This window comes from Eumetopias jubatus, unplaced genomic scaffold (genome assembly GCF_037043125.1).
Source record: "Eumetopias jubatus isolate StellerSeaLion01/CBP00866 unplaced genomic scaffold, mEumJub1_p1.0 scaffold_10, whole genome shotgun sequence".
NCBI lineage: Eukaryota > Metazoa > Chordata > Mammalia > Carnivora > Otariidae > Eumetopias > Eumetopias jubatus.
In genome coordinates this window covers 82513018-82538413 of record NW_028274816.1, presented here as the reverse complement: position 1 = coordinate 82538413, position 25396 = coordinate 82513018, and the positions used below count along the sequence as shown (strand labels likewise).

The 25396-nt window shown below is 56.8% G+C and overlaps 1 protein-coding gene across 4 annotated transcripts in view; it reads left to right on the top strand.

The window, feature by feature from the left end:
• The window catches only part of RPTOR (regulatory associated protein of MTOR complex 1), a 339381-nt gene that overhangs the window by 295341 nt on the left and 18644 nt on the right, over positions 1-25396 (top strand). For all 4 annotated transcript variants that reach the window (XM_028112364.2, XM_028112363.2, XM_088028098.1 and 1 more), the window contains 7 exons: positions 1299-1417; positions 7508-7611; positions 8086-8269; positions 9513-9623; positions 18273-18378; positions 21925-22039; positions 23491-23615. In XM_028112364.2, coding sequence (XP_027968165.1) covers positions 1299-1417; positions 7508-7611; positions 8086-8269; positions 9513-9623; positions 18273-18378; positions 21925-22039; positions 23491-23615 — 864 coding nt within the window. The remainder of the gene's footprint in view (positions 1-1298; positions 1418-7507; positions 7612-8085; positions 8270-9512; positions 9624-18272; positions 18379-21924; positions 22040-23490; positions 23616-25396) is intronic.

The following is a 25396-nucleotide window of genomic DNA, read 5'->3' as shown; positions in this document are numbered from 1 at the left end:
CAACAAACCATCCGGCTCCCCCAGATAAAAAGGATGCAGTTACATGCTGCTGTCTCCAGCTCGTCATGCCATCCCTGAGAGCAGGGCCCTCCCTGTGTCTGGCCCCCAGCTTCCCCTCAGCAGTGAGCAAGGGTGCGGCATCCACACTGCACTCCCCGCTCCTGGCCCCAGCTCACACCACCGCTCCCCGGGCTGCCCTTCCCCTTCCTTGCCTGTGCAGACCCCGTTCCGCGGCCTCCCCTCCCAGAGGCCTGCACCTGGCCCCACCTGCCCTGTCCCCTTGGCCTCTGAGCCGCCCCGCTGTCCTCTGACTTGCACACCCAGGTCGTGGTCATGCCGCTTCTCCAAAAGCTCTGTGCATTCCTGTCACCTCCATGCCAGTCCGTTGTTTGCTCTGCTGACTTCCCTTTAAGAAAGTCTTTGCCAGGAGAACAGTCCTGCTTCCCCTCCAAAGCCCCCTGTACTCCTCTTCCATAAAGCTGTCCTGGCTCCTGACGGAAGGAATCATCTTCCTGGAGCCACCACGGCAGTAATGTTGTAGACGCGGCATTGGCCTGAATGTCAGACAAGGGCGCATTTGAATCCTTCATCCTTTGGACCCTGGGCCTCACCGTCCCTCTGTTATGCCCAGGATAGTGCCAGTGGCTGAGATCATGAGGGTCAAATAGGGCTGAACGCCCCCGGGGAAGGCCCTCAGTGACATTCCTTCCTTCACGTCTGTGACGCACTCTGTCCAGGTTTACATCCTGTCTCATCTGCCGTGGCATCCAGCTCTGCAGACAGGACCTTGTGTAGCCTGGTGGGAACCTGGAGGGCTTGGGTCACGTCATATACCCCCTTTGCGATTTCCTGGGAACTCAGGACAGTACCATGTGTGGTGTGTGGACAAGACTCAGTGAGTCACAGCCCAGAGCACGCCCTGAATGCGAGAAGGGTGTACATGGGACTCCTATCCAACACTCGTAGCTCACGTAGGCCATGATGGCTCCTAGAAACCTAGGCGTGAAATCGAGTGGTCCTCAGGATCTAGGTAGAAGCCAGAGCTTCAAGGAAGGCCAGCCTTTTCTAACTCGCTTTTCCTTCTAGAAAGATCCAGTCTCAGAAGATGAAGTCATCAAGCCTATTTACCAGCTGGGATTCCTGAATTTCTGGGCCCCTGACCAGACAACACAATACAAGCCTCCCATAGCCCCAGCTCTTTAAAGCATCTGTTCCCGGCAGCAGCTAGGTCTTCAGAAGCCAGCCAAGCACACACGGGCAGCTATTTATTACTAAAACGTCCCATTTCTCTTTCCTAGGAGTTTCCTTTAACAGTGTTTACACTCAGATTTGGAGAGTCTTACTGCATCTGGCTGCAGACCCCTACCCAGATGTATCTGACTTGGCCATGAAGGTGCTCAACAGCATCGCCTACAAGGTATGTGTGACGGCATTCCCGGCAAAGCCTCCGAGTTCCTGGCCTTAGTTACGGATATTCATGCGGGGAACCCCAGGCGCAGTCAGGTCCACACCATGGTTTAGAGACTTCCAACAAGCTCTTCACAGTGTACCCTGACCTCTGTTTACGGGTAGCTTCCGTTGGGGCGCCGTCCTGCTTTGACTTAATGGTCGGTATTGGGGCACCAGGACAGTAGGTAAGGACTGCCGTTACCCTTGTGATCTTGTCAGGGTCTGTGTGGTCTGTAGCAATGTCCCCTTTCATTCGCAATACCAGTGATTTATGGTTCCTCTCACTCACAACCGTTCTGGCTCAAGGAAACCTTAAAGAACCAGCTTTTGGTTTCGTTACTATTTCTTTGTTGCTTTTTGCATTCCTTTCTATCAATACCTCTTTTTATCTTCATTACCCCCTTCCTTTTGTTTATCCTGAGTGTAACTTGCTCGTCTGATTCCAGTCTCTTCAGATGGAAGCTAAGGTCATTGCCTTTGCCTGAAAGCTTGTGACGCACAGAGGTGCCTCGAGACCTTGTTTTCTCTCTGAGGCGTAGGACGGCCCCCTGGCCGTGGCCAGCCCAGCCATGGCCGGCACGTGGTCATCAGGTGCTCCAGTCACCCTCCCCTCACCCTTGGTTATTCTGGTCATGATGAAACCAGTATTCGGCTTCTATAAGTTTATTTTTTCAGTGGCTTTTATGTATTTAACCTTACAGAAAATCAACCTGAATTATTTAAAAATATAATCTCAGTGCCTAATCTTAAAATTTAACGACTGTAAATTCATTGCAGTGGACCTGATGTTAGGGTGTCAAATGCATTCCTCTTAGGATCTCTCTCTAGCACGTAAAGCATAGAAACCACATCTCCATGTATTTTTCGATTATGTGTCAAGTGTGTAGCTATGAGCCACAGACTCCCCTCACCCCCCTTTATGGTAATTAAACACCGTATGTATAATTGCTCCTACCAGGCAAAGCCGCGCTTGCAGATTGCAGGAACCAGAAACAGCCTTTCGTGCCTTTGGAACAGCACTCTCTAATGGATGCTTAAAAGTGGCAGGTGGCTTTCTGCCCGCTGTGCTGATCTAGACCGACGCACATCCCAGTGCACGTGGCTGGCACACCCACGGGCGCGCCCAAGCGGAAGGACAGAGATCAGAGTGGGCCTCCGCTCGAGTCCATGCTTTCCGGAAGCCTTGCTCGGGCACAACACAGTCTGTGCGTGAGAGTCTGAGTGTGTGTCCGTGTGTGTATCTGTGTGTGTTCATTTTTAAGAGGAAACACTGCTGCTGAAAGATTTGGAAGCGCAAACATGAAGGAAACATTTTTTTGTCCTCAATTTAATTTCAAAAATGTCTTGCTCTCTAGTAACTAACAGGATTACATTTCAGTTTACAGAGAAATGGACCTATTTTTGATATTCAGCTCTGAAGGCAGATTTTTGTTCATCACAGTCAAAACAGCCTTATTACTCTGGAATACCCCATAGAATTCTGTATTCAAATATAGAAATTGCTACCAGCTCAAGAACCCACACAGCTCAAGAGCTATGGCCTAATTTCAAGTATTTGCATCCCCTTTCCACACAGGCTGGGGGTTTGCATTTTGCCTGCAGTTTTTATTATGGAAAATTTCAAACCACGTGGAAGTAACAAAGAAGAGCATGGTGACCCCCGGGAACCGTGTCGGCCCCAGCAACCTCCCTGGTGCCACCCCTGTCATCTGTGGTTTGGGGAGAACACCCGGAAGGAAATTTCAAGCTACAGGGATTCAAATGTCAGGGTCACGTGCAATAATAATCACTACTTTTAATAGTTATGAGAAAATTTATAAGCACATAAACTCACCTAAAAATAGTCCACCAGCGACTCCACACCCAAGGAATGAGCATGCGGTTGCCGCACCTGCTGTGGGACACACGCAGCCGGGTGCGACGGAGATCAGAGGTCGGTCTGCGCGGTTGGAGGCTGAACACCTTTCTTATAGACCGAAGGCCTAAGCGACCAAGAAACACAACCAAGGTTGAGATCGTCCCCAAAACAGCGCCTTCTAAAGTACCCACGAAAACTGCGAGTAAAACGCAGCTCATACATTTGTAGCATCAGCTTCTTAACATGTCTTTTAAAATCCTCTCCTCGTGCAGGGACTCTCTCCTCCTCCAGGGTGGCAGCCTCAGCTAGCACCTGCGGAGCCGCTGTGCTCACCCCGAATCCGATTTCACACAGTGAATTTGCAGTTAGCTTCCAGGCCAGCGACACGCGCAGAGCGCCTGATACGGGGACCCCTCACAGGCACCTCTGCATCCTTCTTTCCATGGGCTCCGTGGTCTGTGTGTAAACGTCCTGCCTTCTTTTCACACAAGTCCAACAGCTTTCAGCTCCCAGAGGTGGAGGTTCTGTGTCAGCATTTTACCCCTAGAACCATCCCTCTGCTGTTTGAAGGCCGCGGGCTCCCCAGCTCAGCACCTCCTCCCCGGAAGGCCCTCAGCTGCCCCCTACCCCGCGACTCAGAGCGCCAGTGCAGTCTGCACCTGTCCCAGGCCTCCGCCCCGCGTGCCCCCTGGCCTTCCCTGCCCCACTGCTTCCTGCCACCTCCACCAGGAGGAGGGACTCCGAGAACGTCAGGCCAGGGCAGGTCCCGGGGGCGGGAAACCACAGCAGTCCTGGTGAACCGCTTGTGACCAGAGGCGTCTGCGTGTATAGTTTGAACCTTCTGGTGCACTTGCCTGTTCCCACCCCCCTGCAGACACAGGGGTGACAGTGTCATCCCTCAGACCAGCTTAGCTTACGGAAGTAGGTGCTGCCCCTATCTGAGAGTCACTGGCCCATGGGCCCTGCCAGGCCAGGTGCAGGAACAGCCCTAGGAGAGCTGGTCCCCTCGGGGTTCAGGCCCAGTGGCTCTGGGGTGGCCTCTGGAAATCTGTTTCAGAGACTCTGCTGCTCTGGGCCCTCTTGCGTGTCCTGCACAGGGACTCACGGCCACGAGGTACTGGGTGGCTGTCCAGGCCCATGGGTCCCATTCTAGCTCCATCAGCCTTCAGCCTGTTACTCACATCCCCCAGCCCGTCTGCGGAGCTGGGCTCGTTGTAGGCCCTGCATGATGGCAAATGCAGTAATCCTGTGAAGCAAAGCAAAATACTAGTGTCTGCTTCCTTCTCTGTCCTCCTTACTCTCTGCACATGCTGCTTCTCCGAGGTGCACTGGTCCTGGAAAGGCAGCTGGTGAGACACCCCCCGGCCTCAGCCCTGCTAGCTTCTCTTCCTGGGGGGCCAAAGACTGAGGCTTTTCTGATGCCCGTCAGGGACCGTGGCGCAGTGCCTCCTGGTCACCGTCGCTGTTGCCACCGAACAGTCCCTAGGACTCAGCCTTCCAGAGGGAGGCTTATGTTATTTATCTAGGAACTACAGTTTACAGAAAAATTATTTCTTGGATCAGTAGACTCGTGCTTTTATAGGTGTCTCCTCCGTGACCAAGCAGCCAGGGGACTCAGCATCCTCCCTAGCCCCAGATTACCTCTGGATGATCCTGGTGGGAAGCGCCTTCTCACACATGAGTCCAGATCCTTGCCCTGAAGTTGATAGCACAGTTCCTGCAGGTACCACACTCCCCCCAGAAAAGAGCATCCAGAAGCCTGCGCCGGCGTCCTGAACCTAACTCTGTCCGGCCCAGTCAGGAAATCCGCTGTCCAAAGTCACCACACTGCTTTAGGGCCTTTTTCTCTGCACTGGATCAGACATTGTGTGCCCTTGTGAGGTGACGTGTTCCGGTGGAAGAACCAGAGAGTAAGGGAGCTGGGGACAGAGGGGCCCGCCGCAGCCCCAGGCTCCTGCCCCCGACCCCCTGTTAGCTGCCCAGGGCAGGGAGCAAAGGTGGGCTCGTGTGTGCACACGTGTGTGCGTATGCACCTGCATGTGTCCCTGTGAACTGTTTCTGTGTTTGCACTGGGCCCAGAGAATGAATCTGACCTGAGAATTTGGCTTGTAGCAAAGTAATGGTTGCTGCCCTCTGAGAACTTGACCTGCAGCCGTGACCATCCCCTCCCTGCGGCCTTTGCTTGTGTGGTTTTGCCACCTGTCAGGGAGGGGGCACCTGCCCCTCCAGTGGCTTCAGGGCCATGTCCTGGAGCAGAGGATAACAGGAAGTCTTCACCATGAGAAGGCGAGCAAAGGTGGAGTGTGTGCAGGGCGGACGGGGGCTCACGGCCAGGCCCAGTCCTCGGTTCGGAGCCTAAAAGTGTCGTTATCCTTCTGAAGCTGACCTTCTCTGGCAGTGTGCTCTCTGTGTGAAGCAATGGCTGGGACCAGCGCTGGAAGGAGCCACTCCAGACAGCCTCTGCGTCTCCCCAGCTCTCCACCTGCCCCTCGTACCCTGTGTCCCCAAACCCAGTCTGCCGACAGGCGGGTCCACTCACACTCACCCCTACGGGCCTACACCGCACACCTGATTAAGGTCAAGTCAAAGTCGGAGATCAGAGCCATTGGGCTAAAAAACAACTTCCTCGAAGCCTGAGCCTTGTGATCGCCAGTGTGAAGACTGCCAGCATGCCCACTGCTCAGGATTTCTAACACGACACGGAAGGAGAGTTAAGTGGCAGCCGTGGATGTGGACAGCATGGACACGGGGCTGTGGATGCCCCTTCCCGGACGCCCCGGCAGAAGGACCAGGGCCCAGTTAGGCTGCGGGGCCTCCTGAGGGGCGGCAAGCTGGTGGCAGGCCCGGGAGAGGCAGGTGGGAGGGTCTTGGGGGCCACAGGGAGAGGGGGTGGGTTCCACTGAGTCTGGGGGCCGGCAGAGAGGGGATGGGTTCTGCTAAGGTCTGCATCTCAGCACAGAGGTTTTCTGTCTCCCCTGCCACCACCCCCATCTCTGGAACTTTGGGGAGACACATGGAAGTTGACAACTTCTTAGATTCTTCACTCTCCTTAGACCACTTAGGGGGTCGCTTGGCTCTTGGGTTTTGGGGGGAAGGAAGCTGGCCAGATAATTTAAATACAAAGCAAGTTCACAAACAATATAACTTTGGTAATTCAAAAGAAAAATTTTAATGATTTTTAAGGGTTGATTATCGTTCAGTTTTCTTGCTATTCTTCAGAGTGGTGGGTTATCAGGCAAACATTGATGTTCTGTAAGTGAACACTCTTATGGTTGTTTTGTTTTCTGCAGTTTTCTGTCTGTTGTCCGAATGCGGGAGGTACAGCATCCCGATTGCTGAGGGAGGGGTCAAAGCACACGAGGGTCCCCCAGGAGGGTGGTCCTACATCATCACCCACAAAGGTCAAGGTTCTGTTTTGCCGGGCGGCAGCAGCTAGCTTTGTGACTGAATCTGGCACCGGCCACACTCAGGGAGCCCAGATGGCTGCCTCAACCACCACCTGTCCCGAGTGCCACCTGGGCGGCAGCGTCCACCCTCAGAGCCCCCTCACGTGGGGTGTCCAGAACCAGCAGGGCCCGCCCAGCCACCCTGGGCGCCCAGAGCAGAACGTCCAGGAGAGAACTTGGCAGATGGTGGGTCTGCCATCAGGCGAGTGGTAAACACCCTTGTTTGCTTGCGCTTCCTGATCACGTGTTCCTCCAGCAGATGTCTGGTTTCCCAATCCACACAAACCCTACTTCAGAAAATCAAAACTAAACGACTTCTCCCCTGAACGCTCATCTCAGGCTGGCACAAATCCTTTTCTTCAGTGAAATGTCAAATACGGCACATGTTTGTGGAGGAAGTTTCCGGAACCTGCTACCTCATCTCCATCCACAAAGTGCCGCATCCAGGGTGTGAGCCCCTGCCGTGGGAAGATGGAAAGTGAAGCCTGGGGTGGTGTTCTCAGCCATCCCGGGGTGGGGTGCCAGGGCCCCGAATCGCCGTTGACCCTGGCGCGGCCTCGTGACTGAGGCAGGTGACTTCTAGAAAAGCGGAAGAACACAGTTTTACCTGCAGGGCCCTCCCATCGGCGGGCACCATCTCCTCAGTCAAGCGGCCTCTTCTCAGGTCATGAAGCCACCGTCCCTGCTGCTGCCCGTGGCCTCAGAGGTTACCAGCAGCTGACCGTCCATATCGCTTGTCCCTTTGCTCTTACAGGCCACAGTGAATGCCCGGCCCCAGCGCATCCTCACCACATCCTCGCTCACCCAGTCGGCGCCTGCCAGCCCCACCAACAAGGGCATCCACATCCACCAGGCAGGGTAAGTGGCCTGTGTCTCTCAAGGCGGCCCCTGGCTACAACTCTTCACTGCCTTCCTCTGACTTGAGCCTGACTTCTGTCACTCCTCAGAAGTTTATAAGCGAGGGTCTGTACACTGCTAGTCAGCCCCCAGCAGGCAGAGCCCCCTCTTACACCAGTGTCCACAGGCAGGAAGCCGCAAGCAGGTGCATGCCGCCGCGCCTTCCTAGGGCCCCAGCTGGTTTGGTTAGCTGGGTGCGGCTTGCCTGGGGCTCCCCCAGCTTTCTGGGGAAACAATTCCTAGAACCTGCAGGCAGGGCCTGGAAGGGTCATCAGCTTCGGCAGCTGTTGTCTGGAGGCATGGGATGTGTCGGGTGAGTGAGGATGTTTTGGGCTCCTGACCCCGGATCCGTTGGCAGTGTCTAGGTAGGCAGTGTGAGGACAGGGTATTTCGCGTTTGGGTAAAACGCATTGTTTCTTCTTCCCACAACGACAGGGGCTCCCCACCGACGTCCAGCACCAGCAGCTCCAGCCTGACCAACGACGTGGCCAAGCAGCCAGTCGGCCGAGACCTGCCCGCGGGCCGCCCTGGCGCCCCTGGCCCTGCAGGGGTGCAGTACACGCCTCACTCCCAGCAGTTCCCCCGCACGCGGAAGATGTTCGACAAGGGCCCGGACCAGGTACACTCAGACCATTCCCTGGCGCTCATGCTGGTGAGCGTAGGTGCTGAGCGCCGTGCCCCTTGGTGTGAGCCAAGACTCTTGAGCCCAGGACGCAGGGGCCGCCACACCCTCCGCCCCCAGCTGTGGCTCTCGGTTTGGACCGTCATCACAGCTTTGCAGAAGTTGCGGGGTCCTCGCTCCTGTGACCTTTTGTAGTTGGCTCACTGTTCCGGCCCCTTCCACATAGCCAGATAAGCTCATGAGCTAATTTGCTTTCTCCCTTCGTGGGTGAGTACCATTTTCCTCCACTGGACGGGGCAGCTGCCCCCCAGCAGTGAAGTGCCTGTTCTGAGTAGGGTGTCCACTTTCTCCGTAAACGCTCCATTATGCCACATAAGGAGCTGTGGTCTTGGCCTCTCAGCTGAGATTTCAGGAGCAGGCCCCGCGCCCACCCTGGCTTTCAAGGCCTCCTGCTGTACTTTGTGGAGCAAGTATGGCCATGAGTGCCCAGTGGGAGGTTCATCCTCCTGGCTGGACCCTGACATGGGTCAGCCAGACCAGAGCGGCTGGGCCCTGGGGGCGCTCACTGTCCTTGAGGCCGCGAGCCCAGGGCCCTGGTCCAGCTGAGCAGTGCGGGCTCCCACAGCAGGCAGGCGATGAGACCCTATCACTGTGTCCCAGGCGTGAGACTTTCCCCCAGGCGAGGCTCCCCTGGATAATGGGGGACCCTCTCTGAGGAGCACCTTCGGTCCCACCACCCCTGCCGCTGTAGGCCCTGCCTTGGGAAACAAGCATGTCGTCCAGTAAAGCAGCACCAAGCACTTTAAGTCTCGATACTTGCATGTCTTTCCCGTGCTGGGGCCACTTCACACAGTTGGGTGCCAGATTGCCGGCAGCCCCTGCCCTACCAGACCATGGAGGCCTCAGGGACCTTGCTGACCTCACAGCACCTGGCTTGTGCATCCAATTTAAGAGTGACAGGCTCTGCAGCCCAGGCCACCGTGGCCAGTGCTGGGGGGACATGGTCCCCTGAGCGCAGACTCCATGGCCCTCCCCAACACGGGTTCCCCAGAGCCCTGGCCACACAGTCAGGGTCCCTTGCCACCAGGACGCAGACGTGAGGCCAGCAGAGAAACGTTCTTAGCAGCCAGACCACTGCCTTTTGTTTCCTTTCCAATCCTCTCGAACGCACGAAGAGGTGTGTAGAGTGTCAGACTATTCTTTCTGTTTTCTCTCCCCCTTTCCCAAAACGCCCCTGAAGACCACCGATGATGCGGATGACGCTGCTGGACACAGAAGTTTCGTCTCGGCCACGACACAGACCGGCTTCTGTGACTGGAGTGCCCGGTACTTCGCCCAGCCTGTCATGAAGGTAGCGTGTGCATCCGGCCCAGGGGCAAAGCGGGCCTGCCGTCTGTCTCCTCATGCAGACGCCGGGGTCCGCAGAGCCCTGCGCGACTCCCTTCTCGCCCTCCTTCCTTCCCCCAAAAGCCCTGGCCTCTGGCCTCAGCGGTCTGAGCCCTCTGCTCCGAGCCGATGGCTGACCCTGCCGGGCCTGCTCACTGCCCCAGCTGGCCACTCGCCGTGGCTCCCGATGGCCCAGCCGCTGACCCTCTGGGGCTCCCATCCTGTCACATTTACAGCTGCAGAAGGGCGACCCCAAACTGCCGTCACAGTGAACAGTCAAAACAGCAAAAGGAACAGATTTCATTTACCTTCCTGTCTTGTCAGAAAAGCCACGCCAGCGCGGCCTCTCTGAGCTGCCCAGACAGGTGCATCGCAGTGTCCTGCTCGGCAAGGCCGCCTCCTGGTGAGGGCAGCCCGCGGCTCGGGCTCTGGGCTGCTGCGCTGAGGAGCAGGCTTGTCTCGAAGACCCGTCCGCCGGGACCAGTTCTAGTGCGTCGTTCCACCACGGCCCTCCAGGAGACGTGTCCTATCGCTGCAGATTCGAGCCACACGTCCAGGGGGCGGCGTGGGGCAGGCAGCGCCGCAGGGGGGTGTGCATAGTTTCCCCTGAAGCACCTTCTTAGAAAGCCTTCTTTTTCCTCATAAAGAGCATTGGAAACTGTAGCCTATTCCTAATCGTGTGGCAAGCTAAACGTCTGAGCGAGTTACTCGCGGAGTGCTTGGACCCTTTATGACGACTTTTGTCCTGCTTTCCTCATTTCCCATGACACTGACTTTTGTCAGTAGAAACACGAGACGGTCATTGTCGGGACCTGAGGCGGACGACAGAGCTGTAGTTTACTGAGCCCCACTGCTAACGGGGAGATCCTCCTTCCGTTTCTTAACTGAATCCGACTCCCAGAAAGCGGTTTGGCAGGAAGCATCAGAAGCCATGAGCAGCCGCTCCCTTTCACATGGTGATTCCCTTGCTGAGATAATCGACTCAAGGAGAGAATCAGAGTCATGGATGATCCGTGTGTTATTTACCGTAGCGAAAACTAGCATCCACCCGAGGGCCCAACATGGGGAGAAAGGCTTAGCAATGACGGAATATTTGGTACGATGTTTATTGTTATTAAAGAAGTAAGCTTGAAAATTAGTTTCTTAAGGAAATGCTCATGCTAAAACTTTCAGAAAAGGAAAAAAGCAGGACGTAAATCGGCTACAGAGTGGTCCTCATTGGAAACGCGGTGCACACACATCTGCGCACAGAACATGCGCTGAAGCAACAGGCTGATGGCGGGTCTCAGGTGATGCATCAGCGTGGTGCCGAGCGTGTTTATCCCTTTCTGTCTCCTCCGTGTTTTTCACACTAAGCAGCAAGGACCTTTACAGTCAGGACAAAAGTACGAAAGAGGCAAACGCAGGAGGCAGTGGAGGCCTGGGCTTACCTTCAGGGCTTTCGGCACACTGGCCGCTGCCACCAGGAGGGCGCCTGGGCCACCACCCAGGCCCTCGTTAAGAAAGGAATGAGTGAGCAAGCGCTGGGATTCGCACCAGGACACAGGGGCCCTGCTGCTGTGGGTAGCGAGCCAACCCTTAGAACTCGGTATGGTCTGCTCTGAGGGGCTTTGGGGTTTTGTTCCGTATCTGCAGAAGCTTGGTCTCCCTGACACAGTCTCTTGGGAGCAAGACCAAGCAGTTGAGAGCCCTGGCGGGGGCTGCTACACCTCTCGCTGAAGTGGCAGCGCCTGTAAGTTACGGGGGTTTCTTGGTGCAGTGATAAGCGGCTTTTTTAACATCTGAAAACCGCCGTTCCAGCCGTCCACATTGACCGCAGGGAGAAGGGGAACAGGTGACCAACTCCTTCCTCTTAAGCCTGAAAACGAGCGTGGCCTCTCAGGGTCTGTTTTCCTCTCATCAGCTCGGGGACTGTGGCCAGCGTTAAAACGGGGCGCGTCCCAGGAGCACGGTCAGCACACCAGAGCCGCTTCCTGAGCACAGGCCTGGGGTTTTGGTCCTGTGCTACCCACGTGCACGGCTGCAGCCAGCGTGCCCCACTTCCTGTTAGCTGCAGATCCGCGGCCTTCATGCCCTCTTTGTGAAGCCGGAGTGTGTCCGGGAGTTTCCGCTGGGGAAGGTCCCACACATCGCCAGCAGGGATCGTGGCAGCACCCAGAGCGTGGACGTTGCCATGTCCTGGGGACGGAGGGTCCTCGCAGCTGTCACTCCGGGTTTCTCCCACATAGCCCGCGGGAGGCAGTCAGGAGATCACTGAGTGAGTAAGCGGCTTCTCTTACGTTCATTAGAGACCCTTTCTAAACGTTAGAAGAGGATGCGTTTTTATCTCATTGTAATTTTTAAAAAACTGTTCTACTTTTTCCAGGTGCTATTCACAAGGGTGTTCTTTTATTAATTTAATTCATCATCTAAAGACGCGCATGCAGCTGCGTTAGGAGCTTTTTTATTAGCCTGTTTCACACGTAAACTAAGACTAGCTCAAAGCTAGGGCTGTACCTCAGCAGTCAAAGCCCTAAACCGCGTCACAGGTCAGTGTAGGAAACTGAGATATTCACCAGAGAACAGAACTATCCCCAGCGTGACCGCGCACACCGTAGTGCAGCTCGTGCTTGGGGGACCAGGTACCCCACCACGTGGCAGCCAGGACAGTTTTGGCTTCTTGTCACTTCACCGTCCGATTTTGTTCAGGTCTGCGTGGCCAGAAAAAAACTGTGTTCTGGAGCAGGCTGTCCCATGACATGAAGGAACCCAACTGCCATTTTTGTGCAGAAACTGACAAGCTGAGACTAAAATTCAGATGGAAATGCAGGAGGCCCAAAATAGCGCTGAAGAGAAATAATGTTGTAAAGGACAAACAAAACAAAACCCCAAGCTTCCTGATTTCAAACCCTGCTGCATAGTTGCAGGAAGGGGGGACAGTGTGGCGCCGGCTTAAGGGCAGACACACAGAGAATGGCCTTGACACGTCATAGCCACGGACTCAATGGCTTAGCCTATAAATAGACACACTCCGTGACAGACACCAACTACCAGAACTCACTCCACACGAGGTAGAGAACCCAGATAGTCCTACATCCGTGAAGGGAAATGAGTTTGTAAAGTCATCCAACAAAGAAAAGACAGCTCCAGGCCCAGAAGAGTTTCACTGGAAATTCCACCAAAATTTAAGGAAAAAATTATACCAGTTCTACACAGTCTGTTGCAGAAAATAAAAGGAGCAAATACTTCCCAGTTCATTGTGTGAGGGCAGCATTACACTGATACCAAGACCAGTCAAAGACTTTACAAGAATAAAAAAACACCAACCAATGTCCTTCATGAACGTGACCTCAAAACCCCAACGTAATATTAACAGACCAAATGCAGCAAAATATAAAACGGACAAGACACTGCTGACCAAGTGGATTATAGCTCAAGAACGCAAAGTTGAATCACTGTTAGATGACTCACGTAATTGAATTTATCAGCAGACTAAAGAAACACTCTCATCATCCCAGCGGTTACAGAAAAAGGGTTTGACAGAATTCAACAACTATTCGCAATAAAACTGTCCATAAACGAGGACCAGAAGTAAGCTGCCTTACCTCGTACAGCACACCTGCAAAACCCACGGCTACCGTTCTCACTGGCCAAAGACGGGATGTGCTGTCTCTAAAACCAGGACTAAGGCGAGGCTCTCTGATCTCACTGCTCCTATTCATCATCCTACTAGAGGACCGAGACATGCAGGTGGAAAGGTGAAATAAAACTCTCCCTGCTCACACAGCACTATTGTGTACGCAGGAAATCCTAAATAATCTGTATAATGTTGCTAGAATAGAGGAGTTCAGTAAGATTGCAGGATACAGAGTCATTATATCAAAACCGATTGTATTTCTATGTGAACCACTGGAAACTGAAATTAAACCACTTATAATAGCACCCCAAAACATGAAATACTTAACTCTAAATCTTTTTTAAAAAATACATGCGAGACCCAAATGCTGAAAAATACAAAACACCGATGAAAGAATTCGCGGAGACCTGACCCGTGGAGGTGTGCTCGTGGGCCGGAGCGCTTGGTGACGTGAAGGTATTAGGTCTCCCTAACCTGGCACACACATCGATGCCAGCCCAGCAGGTTTTGTTTCCATCGACAAGCCTGTTCTAAAATTTATGGGAAAAAGCAAAGAAACTAAAATAGCCAAAGAAGTTTTGTCACAGCACCATCAGAAGACTCGCACTATGATCTCAAGAGTCACCGTGATGTCAGTCAGGAGTGGAATGGGGAGGGCAGGTGCAGGACCGGGCAGGGGCAGAACAGATCCTGACACGGAGCGTGGCCAGTCCCATCGATCTTCCGCAAAGCTACGGGTGGAGGACGGTCTTTCAGCAAGTGGAGTGGCAGTGACTGGACATCCATTTGCCCAGAAAAAGAACGTCACTCCACCTCCCACACCATATTCAGAAACTAACTCCAAGAGCATCTCGTCCTGCTGTGCAACCTACAGCCAGGAAACTTCTAGAAGCCCCTTCTGGCCTATTAGGCAGTGGATCTTTGGGAAGCACAAAAAGCACAAGCCACACAAGTTAAAAATGGTTCAGTGGGTTTCGTCATATTAATTGCTTTGTGAATGTCTCTGTTAAGAACATGAAGACCTAAGCCACAGCCTGGAAAAAAATATTGTAGAACACATATCTGATAAAAATCTTGCATCTGGTATACAGAAAGACCTCCCAGAATTCCATACAGAAGGACACAACACAGTTAAAAACAATGGACAAAAGGCTGGCAGAGACCCTTTACCAGAAAGGTGTGCAGACAGCAAAGGAGCACGGGGAAGGTGTGCGGCGTTAAGGCAGGCGGTCACTGGGGGCACGAGCTGCCACAGGAGACACCAGCACGCTTCCGTACGATGGCTAACGTCTCAGATCCGTCGAGCCCAAGTGTGGACAAAGGGCGCAGAGCAGCTGACTGTCATCCCTGTGCAGAGGACGAGTATCACGGACACTCTGGAGATACGTGGCTGTTTCCTATAAAATTGAACATACACTTACCAGACAACCCAGCACCTTGCTGGACGGACGTTCCCCTGGGAGAAAGGAAAACGTGTGTGTGCGTATTTATAGTGGTTTTATTCATAATCACCAAAAACTAGACAGAAGCCAGATGTCCTTCACCTGGTGCATGATCTGTGATGCGATCATAGAGAGAAGTACCAGTCAGCTGAGAAGGTTCTCCAAATAAATCTGCACAATGCAGATGAACCTCAAGTGTCATTGAACGAAACCAGATACAGGGGCGCCTGGGTGGCTCAGCCGTTAAGCGTCTGCCTTCGGCTCAGGTCGTGATCCCAGGGTCCTGGGATCGAGCCCCGCATCGGGCTCCCTGCTCCACGGGAAGCCTGCTTCTCCCTCTCCCACTCCCCCTGCTCGTGTTCCCTCTCTCCCCGTGTCTCTGTCTGTCACATAAATGAATGAAATCTTTAAAAAAGGAAGAAAGAAAGAAAGAAACCAGGTACAAAGACTGCACACACACCATTTACCTGACATTCCAGAAAAGCCAAACCAGAATGGCAGGGAGGTGCGAGGCTTGGGGCTGGGGGAGGCTGACCATAGATGGCCACGGAGCAGGGCTGGGCTCTGCTCTCCACCAGGAGAGGGAGGGTGTCGTACACGTGGACTGCAGCTCCGTCGGCCTGACGCTCCACAGGAAGTGTAGCTGGATGGCGAAGGTGCCCGCGTCTGGGCCCCATTGCACGCAGGGCACCCCAAGCGTCACCTTGGAGCCTCTCCCACCAGTGGCCCAGGGTGCCAGCCCACAGCAGGCCTGGCCGAATCAGAGGAGCGCCATGTCGCCAGCACCCGCCACCTCTCTGTGCGCCAGAGCCCCCTTCCTTGTTTGTGGCAGGGGAGGGGGACTTGTTGTCACACAACCGGAAAAATCATAGAAAGTGTCGAGGTGAAAAGCAGGTCCGAGGCACTGGGATGTGTCATCAGAACAGACCCTGTTGGTGGGTAGAAACAGGGAGCTCAGGGTCTGAGCATTTAGCATCAAGTTAAAGAGCCTTTCCCAGGGTCTGTCCCCCTTTTGCCTTTGGGGGACCCACTGATCCTTGCCCCTAGTTGTTCCAGGGACAAGCCAGGCCTGAGGCCCAGCCCCCGCATCCCCAGGAAGCTTCAGGGTGGGAATTGGCTTCTATGTAGAAGCCAGGAGCTGCTGGGACCAAGGTGTCATGGCCCTAATCATGCAGCATTGCTCCACAGCCACACTGCACCTGCCGCTCTCCCATCCTGCTGCATCATCCCGGTGGTTCTTAGCGGACTGTCCCCAGATGGATGCCCGCCATGGCCACAGAGCCGTGTGCAGGCCAGCTGTGACCGTCCTTGGATGAGCTCAGCATGCCCGTGGGGGCAGTTATAGTGGACGCCAGTGGACGCTGCCCTGGGAACACCACACTCCTCTCAGAAGAGCACGGGGACATGACAGCCCCTGGCCGAGGTGGGGGCCCCGGGCCACCTCCATCAGTCGAGTTGCTGTGGGTCCTACACGTCCACACACCTTACCTGTCCTTGTAGCCGCTACCTTTTGTCCTTTGGAGCCTCCAGGTCTGTCCCTGGGCCCCGGGTCCTTTGCCTGGGCCGTGGGGTGCGTGCATCCGGGAACTCCGTGCCCCTCCTGCCCCTCCTGCTCAGAGCACCTTCCACGCTTCCTCTGACACGTTCCCACGGAAACCAGACCCCATCAGAGGGCGATGGCTCGGCCCTGCAGGTGCTTTCTGTTTATCTTCGCTGTTCTTAGCACTCGACATTACTGTCATTTCTTTTCTAATAAAAGCTCCAAGTTGTCACAAATAAAACCAACTGTTAAAAACCCGCGATCTACCCTGTCTGCCCCTGGGGGGTTATTTCCAGACCACCAAACATTCTGCGGAGGCTGACAACATCTCTTCGTGTCATCTCCACGTTTGGATGTCCTTGTTACAGCTCTTGCTATTTTGTTAGGTGTGGGGTTCTGGTTTTTAAGGAAAAAAAGGAGCAGAGCAAGGAAATGCTGACAAGAGAGACCCGCAGGACCCAGAAGTGAGGTCAGGAGGTTTGTGTCTGTTTTGTAATTGGATGGCGCGGAGCATTCCGGGCGCGGACTGAGAACTGCGCTGTGCCTGTGTTCATGTCGCAGCCGCCCGGAGCGGGACCCGGGCTCCTGTCTGCATACAGACCTGTCATTTCGCGGCCGTGCCTGCGCAAGACAACCTGCGTGTGGCCACGCTCGCCGTCCGCCGTCCGGTGCTTTCTCCAGCAGAGGAAACTGTGTAAATACCGAGTGTGAGCTGTCTGTGCCTGGGCACTGTTTTCTCACCGACCACAGGCTGGTCAAGGTCAGCTGCTCGGCTCAGCCAGGAGCAAGTAGGGCTGTTTCTTGTTTGTTTCATTTCTCCCACTTTTTGGGACTTCACAGCCCTGGGTCTGAGTCCATCGAGTTTACCTGATGTGTGAGGATTAAGGAAATACACCTTTATTGCACAAGGAGACTTCAGTCCTGGCTTCTTCTTGGCCAGGGGCAGGCCTCTCGTAGACACCCATGTGCATGCACACGGGCCTTTCTGCTCAGGGCACAGAGAGCAGGCTGGTTTGCGTAGCCTCTGCTTATTTCCGGGGACATGAGCTCAGTCTCTGAAGCTGTCGCTCGGCGGGGAGAGTGCAGGACTCTCAGGAGCTCGTGTGAAGCTGAGCAGTTCAGCTCCTTCCTGGCATCAGAGAAAGAATAAAGGCAGAAGTACCTGAGCACGCCCACCTGCTTTCCAGTCCTCCTGCAGCATCCCACCGGCTCCTTCTCCTTGAAGCCTCCTTCCTAAAGCTCCTTGTCTGCTTTGGAAGTGGCCGCCCTGCTGCCCCTGTCAGGGCGCTGGGCTCCTGGGAGCAGGAAGGCACACGGTCCTCCAGGGTTGGGGTGTCCCTGAGTCTCTGCTGCCGTCATGCCCTCGTGCAGCCTGCCCTGCCTGGTGGCACTCTTAGCCTCCGGACCCAGCGGCTCCCACCACGGGAGGGAGGCCCGGCGCTCCTCTCTGACAGCACGGCGGCCCCCACCAGTCGTACCTGCCGGCGGGCAGCAGGCGCTCTGGCCAGACCTGAGAACCCAGACTTGTCTTTCAGGAACAGGGTCAGTACTTGGAGGCACTGCAGGTTTGGGTCTAGAGAACCACAGTAAACGAGTCGGCGCGTGCTTTGGTTTCCGGGTGCACGTGAAGGTCATGTTCACCCTTCACTGTAGTCCGCCGAGTGTGCAATAGCACCGTGGCTGAGAAAACAACGTGTAGACCGTAATTAACGGATGCTTCGTGGCTAAAAATGCTAGTCCTCATGTGGGCTTTCAGAGTCGTATTCACTGACCCCAGGTCACCGTAACAGATGTACTGATAACGAACAGTGTGAGATGTTGTGAGAGTCACTGAAACGTGACCAGAGACCCGAAGGGAGCAGGTGCTGCTGGGAAGATGGTGCCCACGGGCGCACCAGGCGGAGGGCGGCCGCAGACCTCCCGTTGGGGAGAAACGCAGCGTCTGTGAGGCGCAATGAAACACGGTGGCTGTCTCTGTTCCCCGCCGAAGCTCATGCAGTGTTTTTATTGTTGAAGATCCCGGAAGAACATGACCTGGAGAGTCAGATCCGCAAGGAACGGGAGTGGCGATTTCTACGCAACACGCGGGTCAGACAGCAGGCGCGACAGCTCATCCAGAAGGGTAAGCCGCCCCGGTTCGCGAGGGAGAGAGCTTCCGAGGGCACTCGGTGGGGCAGGCACCCGCCAACCATGGTGCAGGTTACAGGCAGGGCGCAGGCGGGGCACAGGCCCTCCTGGAGGAGCAGCAGAGAGGTGGGAGTCCTGAGGCTGGAGGCGCGCCCTGGGCCGCAGGAGCCCCCCAAAGCCCTCTGCCATTCCCTCCCAAGGGAAGCCCCGGCTGGCTGGCAGCTTCCCACGGCCCATGGCTTGTGCATTTTGCCATTTCCAGAGCGGAAGGAGCAAACCTCCCTACCCCCTGGGCCTGTGCTCTTTCTGGGGACAAAGACACCCTGCTGTGTCCAGCTGGCCCCCACCTGTCCCCAGGATAATCACTCTCTGTCAACCAAAGCTGTATTTGAGTCACATTTTACCAAACCTTTTACCAGATTTGCTAAGAGATGCCAAACCGCCCCCGCTGCATGCCCCCAGCCTCACCTGTGCTGAAGTGGCCACAGAGGGGCTGCCGGCAGGCCTGGGCTGCCCGCCCTGGGCATAAGGCGAGGGGCCGGGGCGGCCTCAGGCCTCCATCGGGAGGGGGATGTGATCGGGATGGGGACAGGGATGGCACGCCAGTCAGCCTCTCCCTCTCTGGGGGATGGGCAGCCATAAAGGCCCGGCTCCCGCCCGTGGCTGACACGGTCCCGCGGTTCTGGGTGCACAGAGATGTGGGGTATGCTTACATCTTCTGGGGAGCCAGCGCGGCCCTAGTCACTGGGCCGACCAGACGGTGGACGAAGCTGCCCGGGCCCCACACAGAGCGGGAAGTCACGGGCTCTCGGCCATTCTATCGATTGACTGTTTTGACCTTGCCTTTCTGTCCTCTAAAATTGTGGTGATTGTGACGGGTTCCTTTTTCAACTCGGGGGTGAGGGCCCATGAGACAGGCTGTCCCTCAGACACACTTGGCCGCACAGCCACAGCCAGCACATCCCGTGGCCCTCAGCACACAGGTGGCTGCGCTAGGGGCCGCTTCCGCTGCCCTGTGTCCCGCGCTCTCCCGTGAATTGCCTTGGGGCCGTGTGTCATTAGCGTGGACAGTCACTTCTGCTATAAACTAATCTTGGCCATTCATAACTCTGTGCCTCCGTGAAGGGGCTGTCGGCAGCTAGATTTGATCCAGTGTTCGGAACTCGGCGCCTGCCACCCCAGCAGTCACCATGCACACGTGCGCAGCCAGGGCCTGCCGCGCCCCACGACGTTCTTCTCTCCAGGAGAGAACAGAGCCGCCAGAGCCTGCCGGGTGCTCTGGGAATTAGGGCATTGGGAGGCTGTTTTCTCCAAGGTCTGCTGTTCCTCAGGACCCTGGTTCTCTGGGCCCCGGGGAAGCCGAGTCTGCCGCCCATGGTTAGACCTCTGGAGACCGACTGGCCCCAACGGGGAAGCCACATTCAGAGCTGGGGGCCTGACCAGAGCTGGGGTTTCTCAAGAAACAGCTGGGTTCTCTGGACAAAAACAAATAACTATCTTTGTAAACCAGGATCAGAGGTTCTCTTTTCCAGTCTTTGTGGGAAAAAGACACCTCCTCATTAGAACACAGGGGAACTCCTGGACGCAGCCGCTGGAGACATCAGCCAGTGGGACTTGGAGATGGAGAGGTCCGTGTGGTGGACCCGGCCCCCAGAGAAGGGGACCCTGGTGACACCACTGTCCCGCTCAGCCACCTGCACACTGTCGGTGTGCACTGTTCTTTCTGAGAGCCACTGTGCACCGATGAGGAAGAGGAACGGTGCCCGTAGATTAGCCAGGCGACCTGCGCCCAGCCTCGCCCTGGCAGAACCGTGTTGTCACATACGCACAGTGTCCCCAGTGTCTCCCAGCAGCCCGCGGTCTGGGCCCCTCCCCAGAAACCTGCGGCCAAGGGTGAGGGGCTCTCTGGTAAGAGCGTGCCACCGCCGCAGACACAGCCTCTGGGGCCTTTTTGCAGCTGTTACACTGCCCTCGACCTTGTCATCAGGTGTTTTTCAGTGTTCACTGTTTTAACGGGGATGGGGTGGGCGTGAAGGACTGAAATCATCATGAGGCCAGCGCCAGCGCCAGCACCCCGCAGGATACCCAGGGGCCAGGCCTGTGCCGGAGGCCAAGATGCTGCAGGGGCCCCGCACCCCTGCTGCTCTGAATCAGCCACATATTAGTCACCAAAAACGCATCTAACCCTGTCTTGGTCTCGGCCTTTTTAGCCTCTTTTAATTGTTTTTCTAAAACAACCTCCTTCAGAGCCCCGAGGGGCTTCTTTCCTGCTGCTGGCGTTTGGGGCTCAGTGAGTAAATCCCCATTCAGCTGCCCTGTGATCTGTGGCGATTAGGGACCACCCTCCTGAGGGGCCCACCAGGAGTCTGGCTGCGTGCGTGGCCAGTGCTGCCGCCTGGAGCTGAGTTAGAAAGGGCGGCCCTTCTGCTTTCTCATAAGCTCCCACCTCACTGCGCTTCTCTGAGCTCGCTCATGCATCGTTGCGTGTAGGAGTTGATAAGCACTGACTGAAAACCTGCCACGTGTCCGCCTCATGCTGGGAGCTGGGGGGGTGGGGGGTGACCCTGTGGTCAGGGAGCCGGGCCCTCGTGCTGGGAGCTGGGGGGGTGGGGGGTGACCCTGTGGTCAGGGAGCCGGGCCCTCGTGCTGGGAGCTGGGGGGTGGGGGGTGACCCTGTGGTCAGGGAGCCGGGCCCTCGTGCTGGGAGCTGGGGGGGTGGGGGGTGACCCTGTGGTCAGGGAGCCGGGCCCTCGTGCTGGGAGCTGGGGGGTGGGGGGTGACCCTGTGGTCAGGGAGCCGGGCCCTCGTGCTGGGAGCTGGGGGGGTGGGGGGGACCCTGTGGTCAGGGAGCCGGGCCCTCGTGCTGGGAGCTGGGGGGTGGGGGGTGACCCTGTGGTCAGGGAGCCGGGCCCTCGTGCTGGGAGCTGGGGGGGTGGGGGGTGACCCTGTGGTCAGGGAGCCGGGCCCTCGTGCTGGGAGCTGGGGGGGTGGGGGGTGACCCTGTGGTCAGGGAGCCGGGCCCTCGTGCTGGGAGCTGGGGGGTGGGGGGTGACCCTGTGGTCAGGGAGCCGGGCCCTCGTGCTGGGAGCTGGGGGGGTGGGGGGTGACCCTGTGGTCAGGGAGCCGGGCCCTCGTGCTGGGAGCTGGGGGGTGGGGGGTGACCCTGTGGTCAGGGAGCCAGGCCCTCGTGCTGGGAGCTGGGGGGGTGGGGGGGGACCCTGTGGTCAGGGAGCCGGGCCCTCGTGCTGGGAGCTGGGGGGTGGGGGGTGACCCTGTGGTCAGGGAGCCAGGCCCTCGTGCTGGGAGCTGGGGGGGTGGGGGGGACCCTGTGGTCAGGGAGCCGGGCCCTCGTGCTGGGAGCTGGGGGGTGGGGGGGACCCTGTGGTCAGGGAGCCGGGCCCTCGTCCCACCCCTGCTTGGGCTGTGTGTCCCTGGTGCCCTCCCAGGTCCCCAGACGGGAGGTGCAGCTTCAGCCCTGGTAGCGTGACATCGTCCTGGGTGCCATACGTTGAGGTCCATCACTGTGTGTCTCTTTGGGCAGGTATCGCAAAACTGGATGACCAGATATTTCTGAACAGGAATCCCGGCGTCCCCTCCGTGGTCAAGTTCCACCCCTTTACACCGTGTGTGGCCGTGGCTGATAAAGACAGCATCTGGTACGCCGGGCGCTTGTGTCTCAGCTGGTAACAGCCACTCGCCGCGAGCCCTTTGGGGTGCTGCAGGGGGCAGGGCTCGGGAACCCACAGAGAAATGGGCAGGGTGGTGACGGCGCGCGTGGTGGGCTCCTCCAAACCGCACCACGGTGGAGACACACCTACGAGGGCTTCACTCTTGCTAACCACCTGTGAAGAAACATAACAATAAGACACCAAGTTTAATTTATAGCAAGCATTGCCCTTTTGCCATGGAGAACATATCCACTTCATGGGGGAGGAGCTCAGGGGTGTTCTTACCTCGGTTATTCCTCTTTTCTTTATCCTGGCAAAATGCACATAAAATTTCGCGCCATAACCGTAAGTGCGCAGCTCAGGGCACCAGGCGAATTCACGCTGCCGTGCAGCCACCACCACCACCCACCTCCAGAACTGTTTCCGTCTTGTAAAGCTGAAACTCCATCCCCATTAGTCACGAACCCCGCCTTCTGCTCCCCCGGCCCCTGTGCCCACTGTCTGCTGTCTGTCCCTGGACGGAGACCCCAGGGACCTCCCCTGCCCTTGTCTGGCCCCTCCCACTGAGCACAGTGCCATCGAGGCCCGTCCACGTTGTGGCAGGTGTCAGAATGTCCCCCTGTGAAGGCCAGGTGACAGCCCCGTGCATCCACACTCTACATCCGTGCAGCGATGGACACGGGGGTCATTTCCACATTTGTTTTTTCAATATGTTCATATGGTCAATTTTTATTTTTTATTTTCTAAAACATAGGTCTACTTTTAACTTAGAGGAAGGCAAAACATAAAATAGAATAAAGTCTACCTTGATGATTTATTTGGTTTGATTTTGTTAGAAAAGGAAGCAACAAAGTAAATCACGACAGAGAACAGAGTCTGAGATCTGCCCTCAAGTAGCTTCTGTTTGATACCAAAGGAGCTAAATTTTTTCTCAGATTCTAATTTACTCCGTGCCACCCATCTGTTTATATTTTTAACAGCTCCCTTTAAGGTAGAAACAAATTTTTATTAAAGATTCGTAGACAGTCATGATTCTTAATGATTAAAATTAAAACAATGATACACAATATTGTTCATTTGCTCAGTACCTCCCAGACACAGCGCTACGTCCTCTCTGTCACTTTGTGCCCATGTCATTATCATGGCCGTGCCCCCATTGGTAGCTGTGAGCCAGGCTGCGATGAACGTGGGCAGACAGATGTCTCAGTACGCCCAGCAGTGGGACCTTGGGCCCTGGGGCACCCCCAGACTGACTGCCTGAGGAACCCCGTGCTGATGCCCAGCAGCTGTGCACGCGGGCTGTTTGTCCACGCCCTGCTGGAGCTCGTGGCTCTCCGTGGGTTTGGGAGTGGCCACCCTGGCAGGTGTGAGGGGGGATTGCCCTGTGGCTTTTGTTTGTACTTCCCTGACAACTGACCTTACTCTCTCCTTCCCCAAAGTTTTTGGGACTGGGAGAAAGGGGAGAAGCTGGATTACTTTCACAACGGAAACCCTCGGTACACCAGGGTCACCGCCATGGAGTACCTGAATGGCCAGGACTGCTCACTGCTGCTCACAGCCACAGGTGAGTGGGGTTTGCGGGGCTGAGGCCCCGGGCCCCAAACCCAGTACAGAGACCCCGGTGCGTCTTCATGCACAGCCCTGATTGTTCCTCTGGCAAAGGACACTGCTCACGGTGAAGGCCACCGTCACCGAAGAGGTGGGAGGTTTCCAAAGGAATGGGCTTCACCCACAGACAGCGGGGCAAGCAGGTGACCAGTGCCCGTCGGTGTCCAGCGACCAGTGCCTCCTCTGGGGCCCAGCCCTCCCCTGACCAGAAAAGGCCCTATCAGCCTCTGGCCTTGTGGCCCCTGTGATGCCCTTGGAGGCGAGGCCGGGGCGGGGGTGGGGGTCCCGGCGCGCAGAGGAGGAGGGAGGAGGCCCCGCCTCGGCTCCCACAGGGTCTCCAGCCCTCACTGCCCGCTGTGCCACCGTGTGTCCGGCTCCTCTTCAGGCCAGGCTCCTGCCTCCGGGTGGGCCGCTGCCAGTGCTGGGCCTCACGCTTGCTTTCTGGGTCTGAAATGTCACCACTTCACCCTTTCCTGCAGTAGGCTTCCCAGTGAGCCACCCCAGGTGACCGCCATCTCCTTTAGCTGTTTGTGGGTGATGAGAAGTCACCGTTGGTCTGACTGCATCTCCTTCAGGGATGACAGGCCAGGGGCAGGATCGGCAGGCAGGGAGAAGGGGGCGCGCGAGGCAAGAGGGAGAGGAAGTCCACGGGAGACTGCAGGCTGGCTCCCCACGTTGCCCCGGTCCTGTCCCCATCTTGTCCTGGGCCTGTCCCCATCATGGCCTGCCCTGCCCTGGCCTGGCCTGGGCCTGCCCTGTCCCTGTCCTATGCTGGGCATGTCCCTGGCCTGGCCTGCGTTAGGCCTGAGCTTCTGAACCATCGACACAGTTGGGCTGACTGCACTGGGAGCTGCCTCCCCCTTCCTTCAGCGTGTTCCCGGGCCCCGCTGTGAGGGCTGTGCCCATGGGGAAAGGTCCTGCTGGCGGCCTCTCTCCCAGGCGGCGCCACTTCAGGGCCAGATGAAGTCAAGCCACAGCAGTTCTGCTGTGGGCATGAGGGTGAAGGAGCAGAAGGCACCCGGGGCGGCGGGCGGGGAGCCAGGGCGGCTCAGTGGAGGTTGTAGGACACAGGTCACACTGAGCACCTCTGAGCACCAAGGAGGTGAGAGAGGGTGACTTCCCGGCACAGTGGGCACAGGAGTGGGTCCCCAGGGGGTCCTGGTGGAGGAGCATGAGGGCTTGGGTTCCAAAGCAGGGAAATTCACGGTCACAGAGACCAGGGGCAGGACGGGTGTAGGCAGGGACGCAGCCCAGCAGACGTCCGAGGGACCTCGTCCTCCCTCTGCTACGAGGCGAGCGGTCATCCCCCAGGCGGGAGTCGCCTCTGCGGGCCACAGGTGAGGGGCTAGTGAGTCAGAGCGCAGGATCTCGGGTGGGGTGTGAGCAGTGCCAGGAGGAAGGGCACGGGGTGGGGCTGTATGCTCATGCCACACAGGCTCGCAGAAGAGCGCAAGGGCCCTGTGCTGAGTGTCAGGCAGGGAGGGGCAGCCAGCCCGCCTCCTGATGTGAGGGGCCTGTGGGGCCACCAGCTAAGGGCCCAGCTGTGTGGAGCAGATGCAGGAAGGGGCCAACTGGGGTCAGAGGTCAAGGATGGTGGCAGGTCCCACGGTGCCCCGGCTGCAGCTTCCCCGGCAGCCCAGATGGGAGTCTGAGGATGCCCAGTAGAGATGGGCCTCCCAGGAACCGTCCCCACTGCTCCTACGTGGGGCCCTCGCGGGAGACCCACATAGTCTCCTG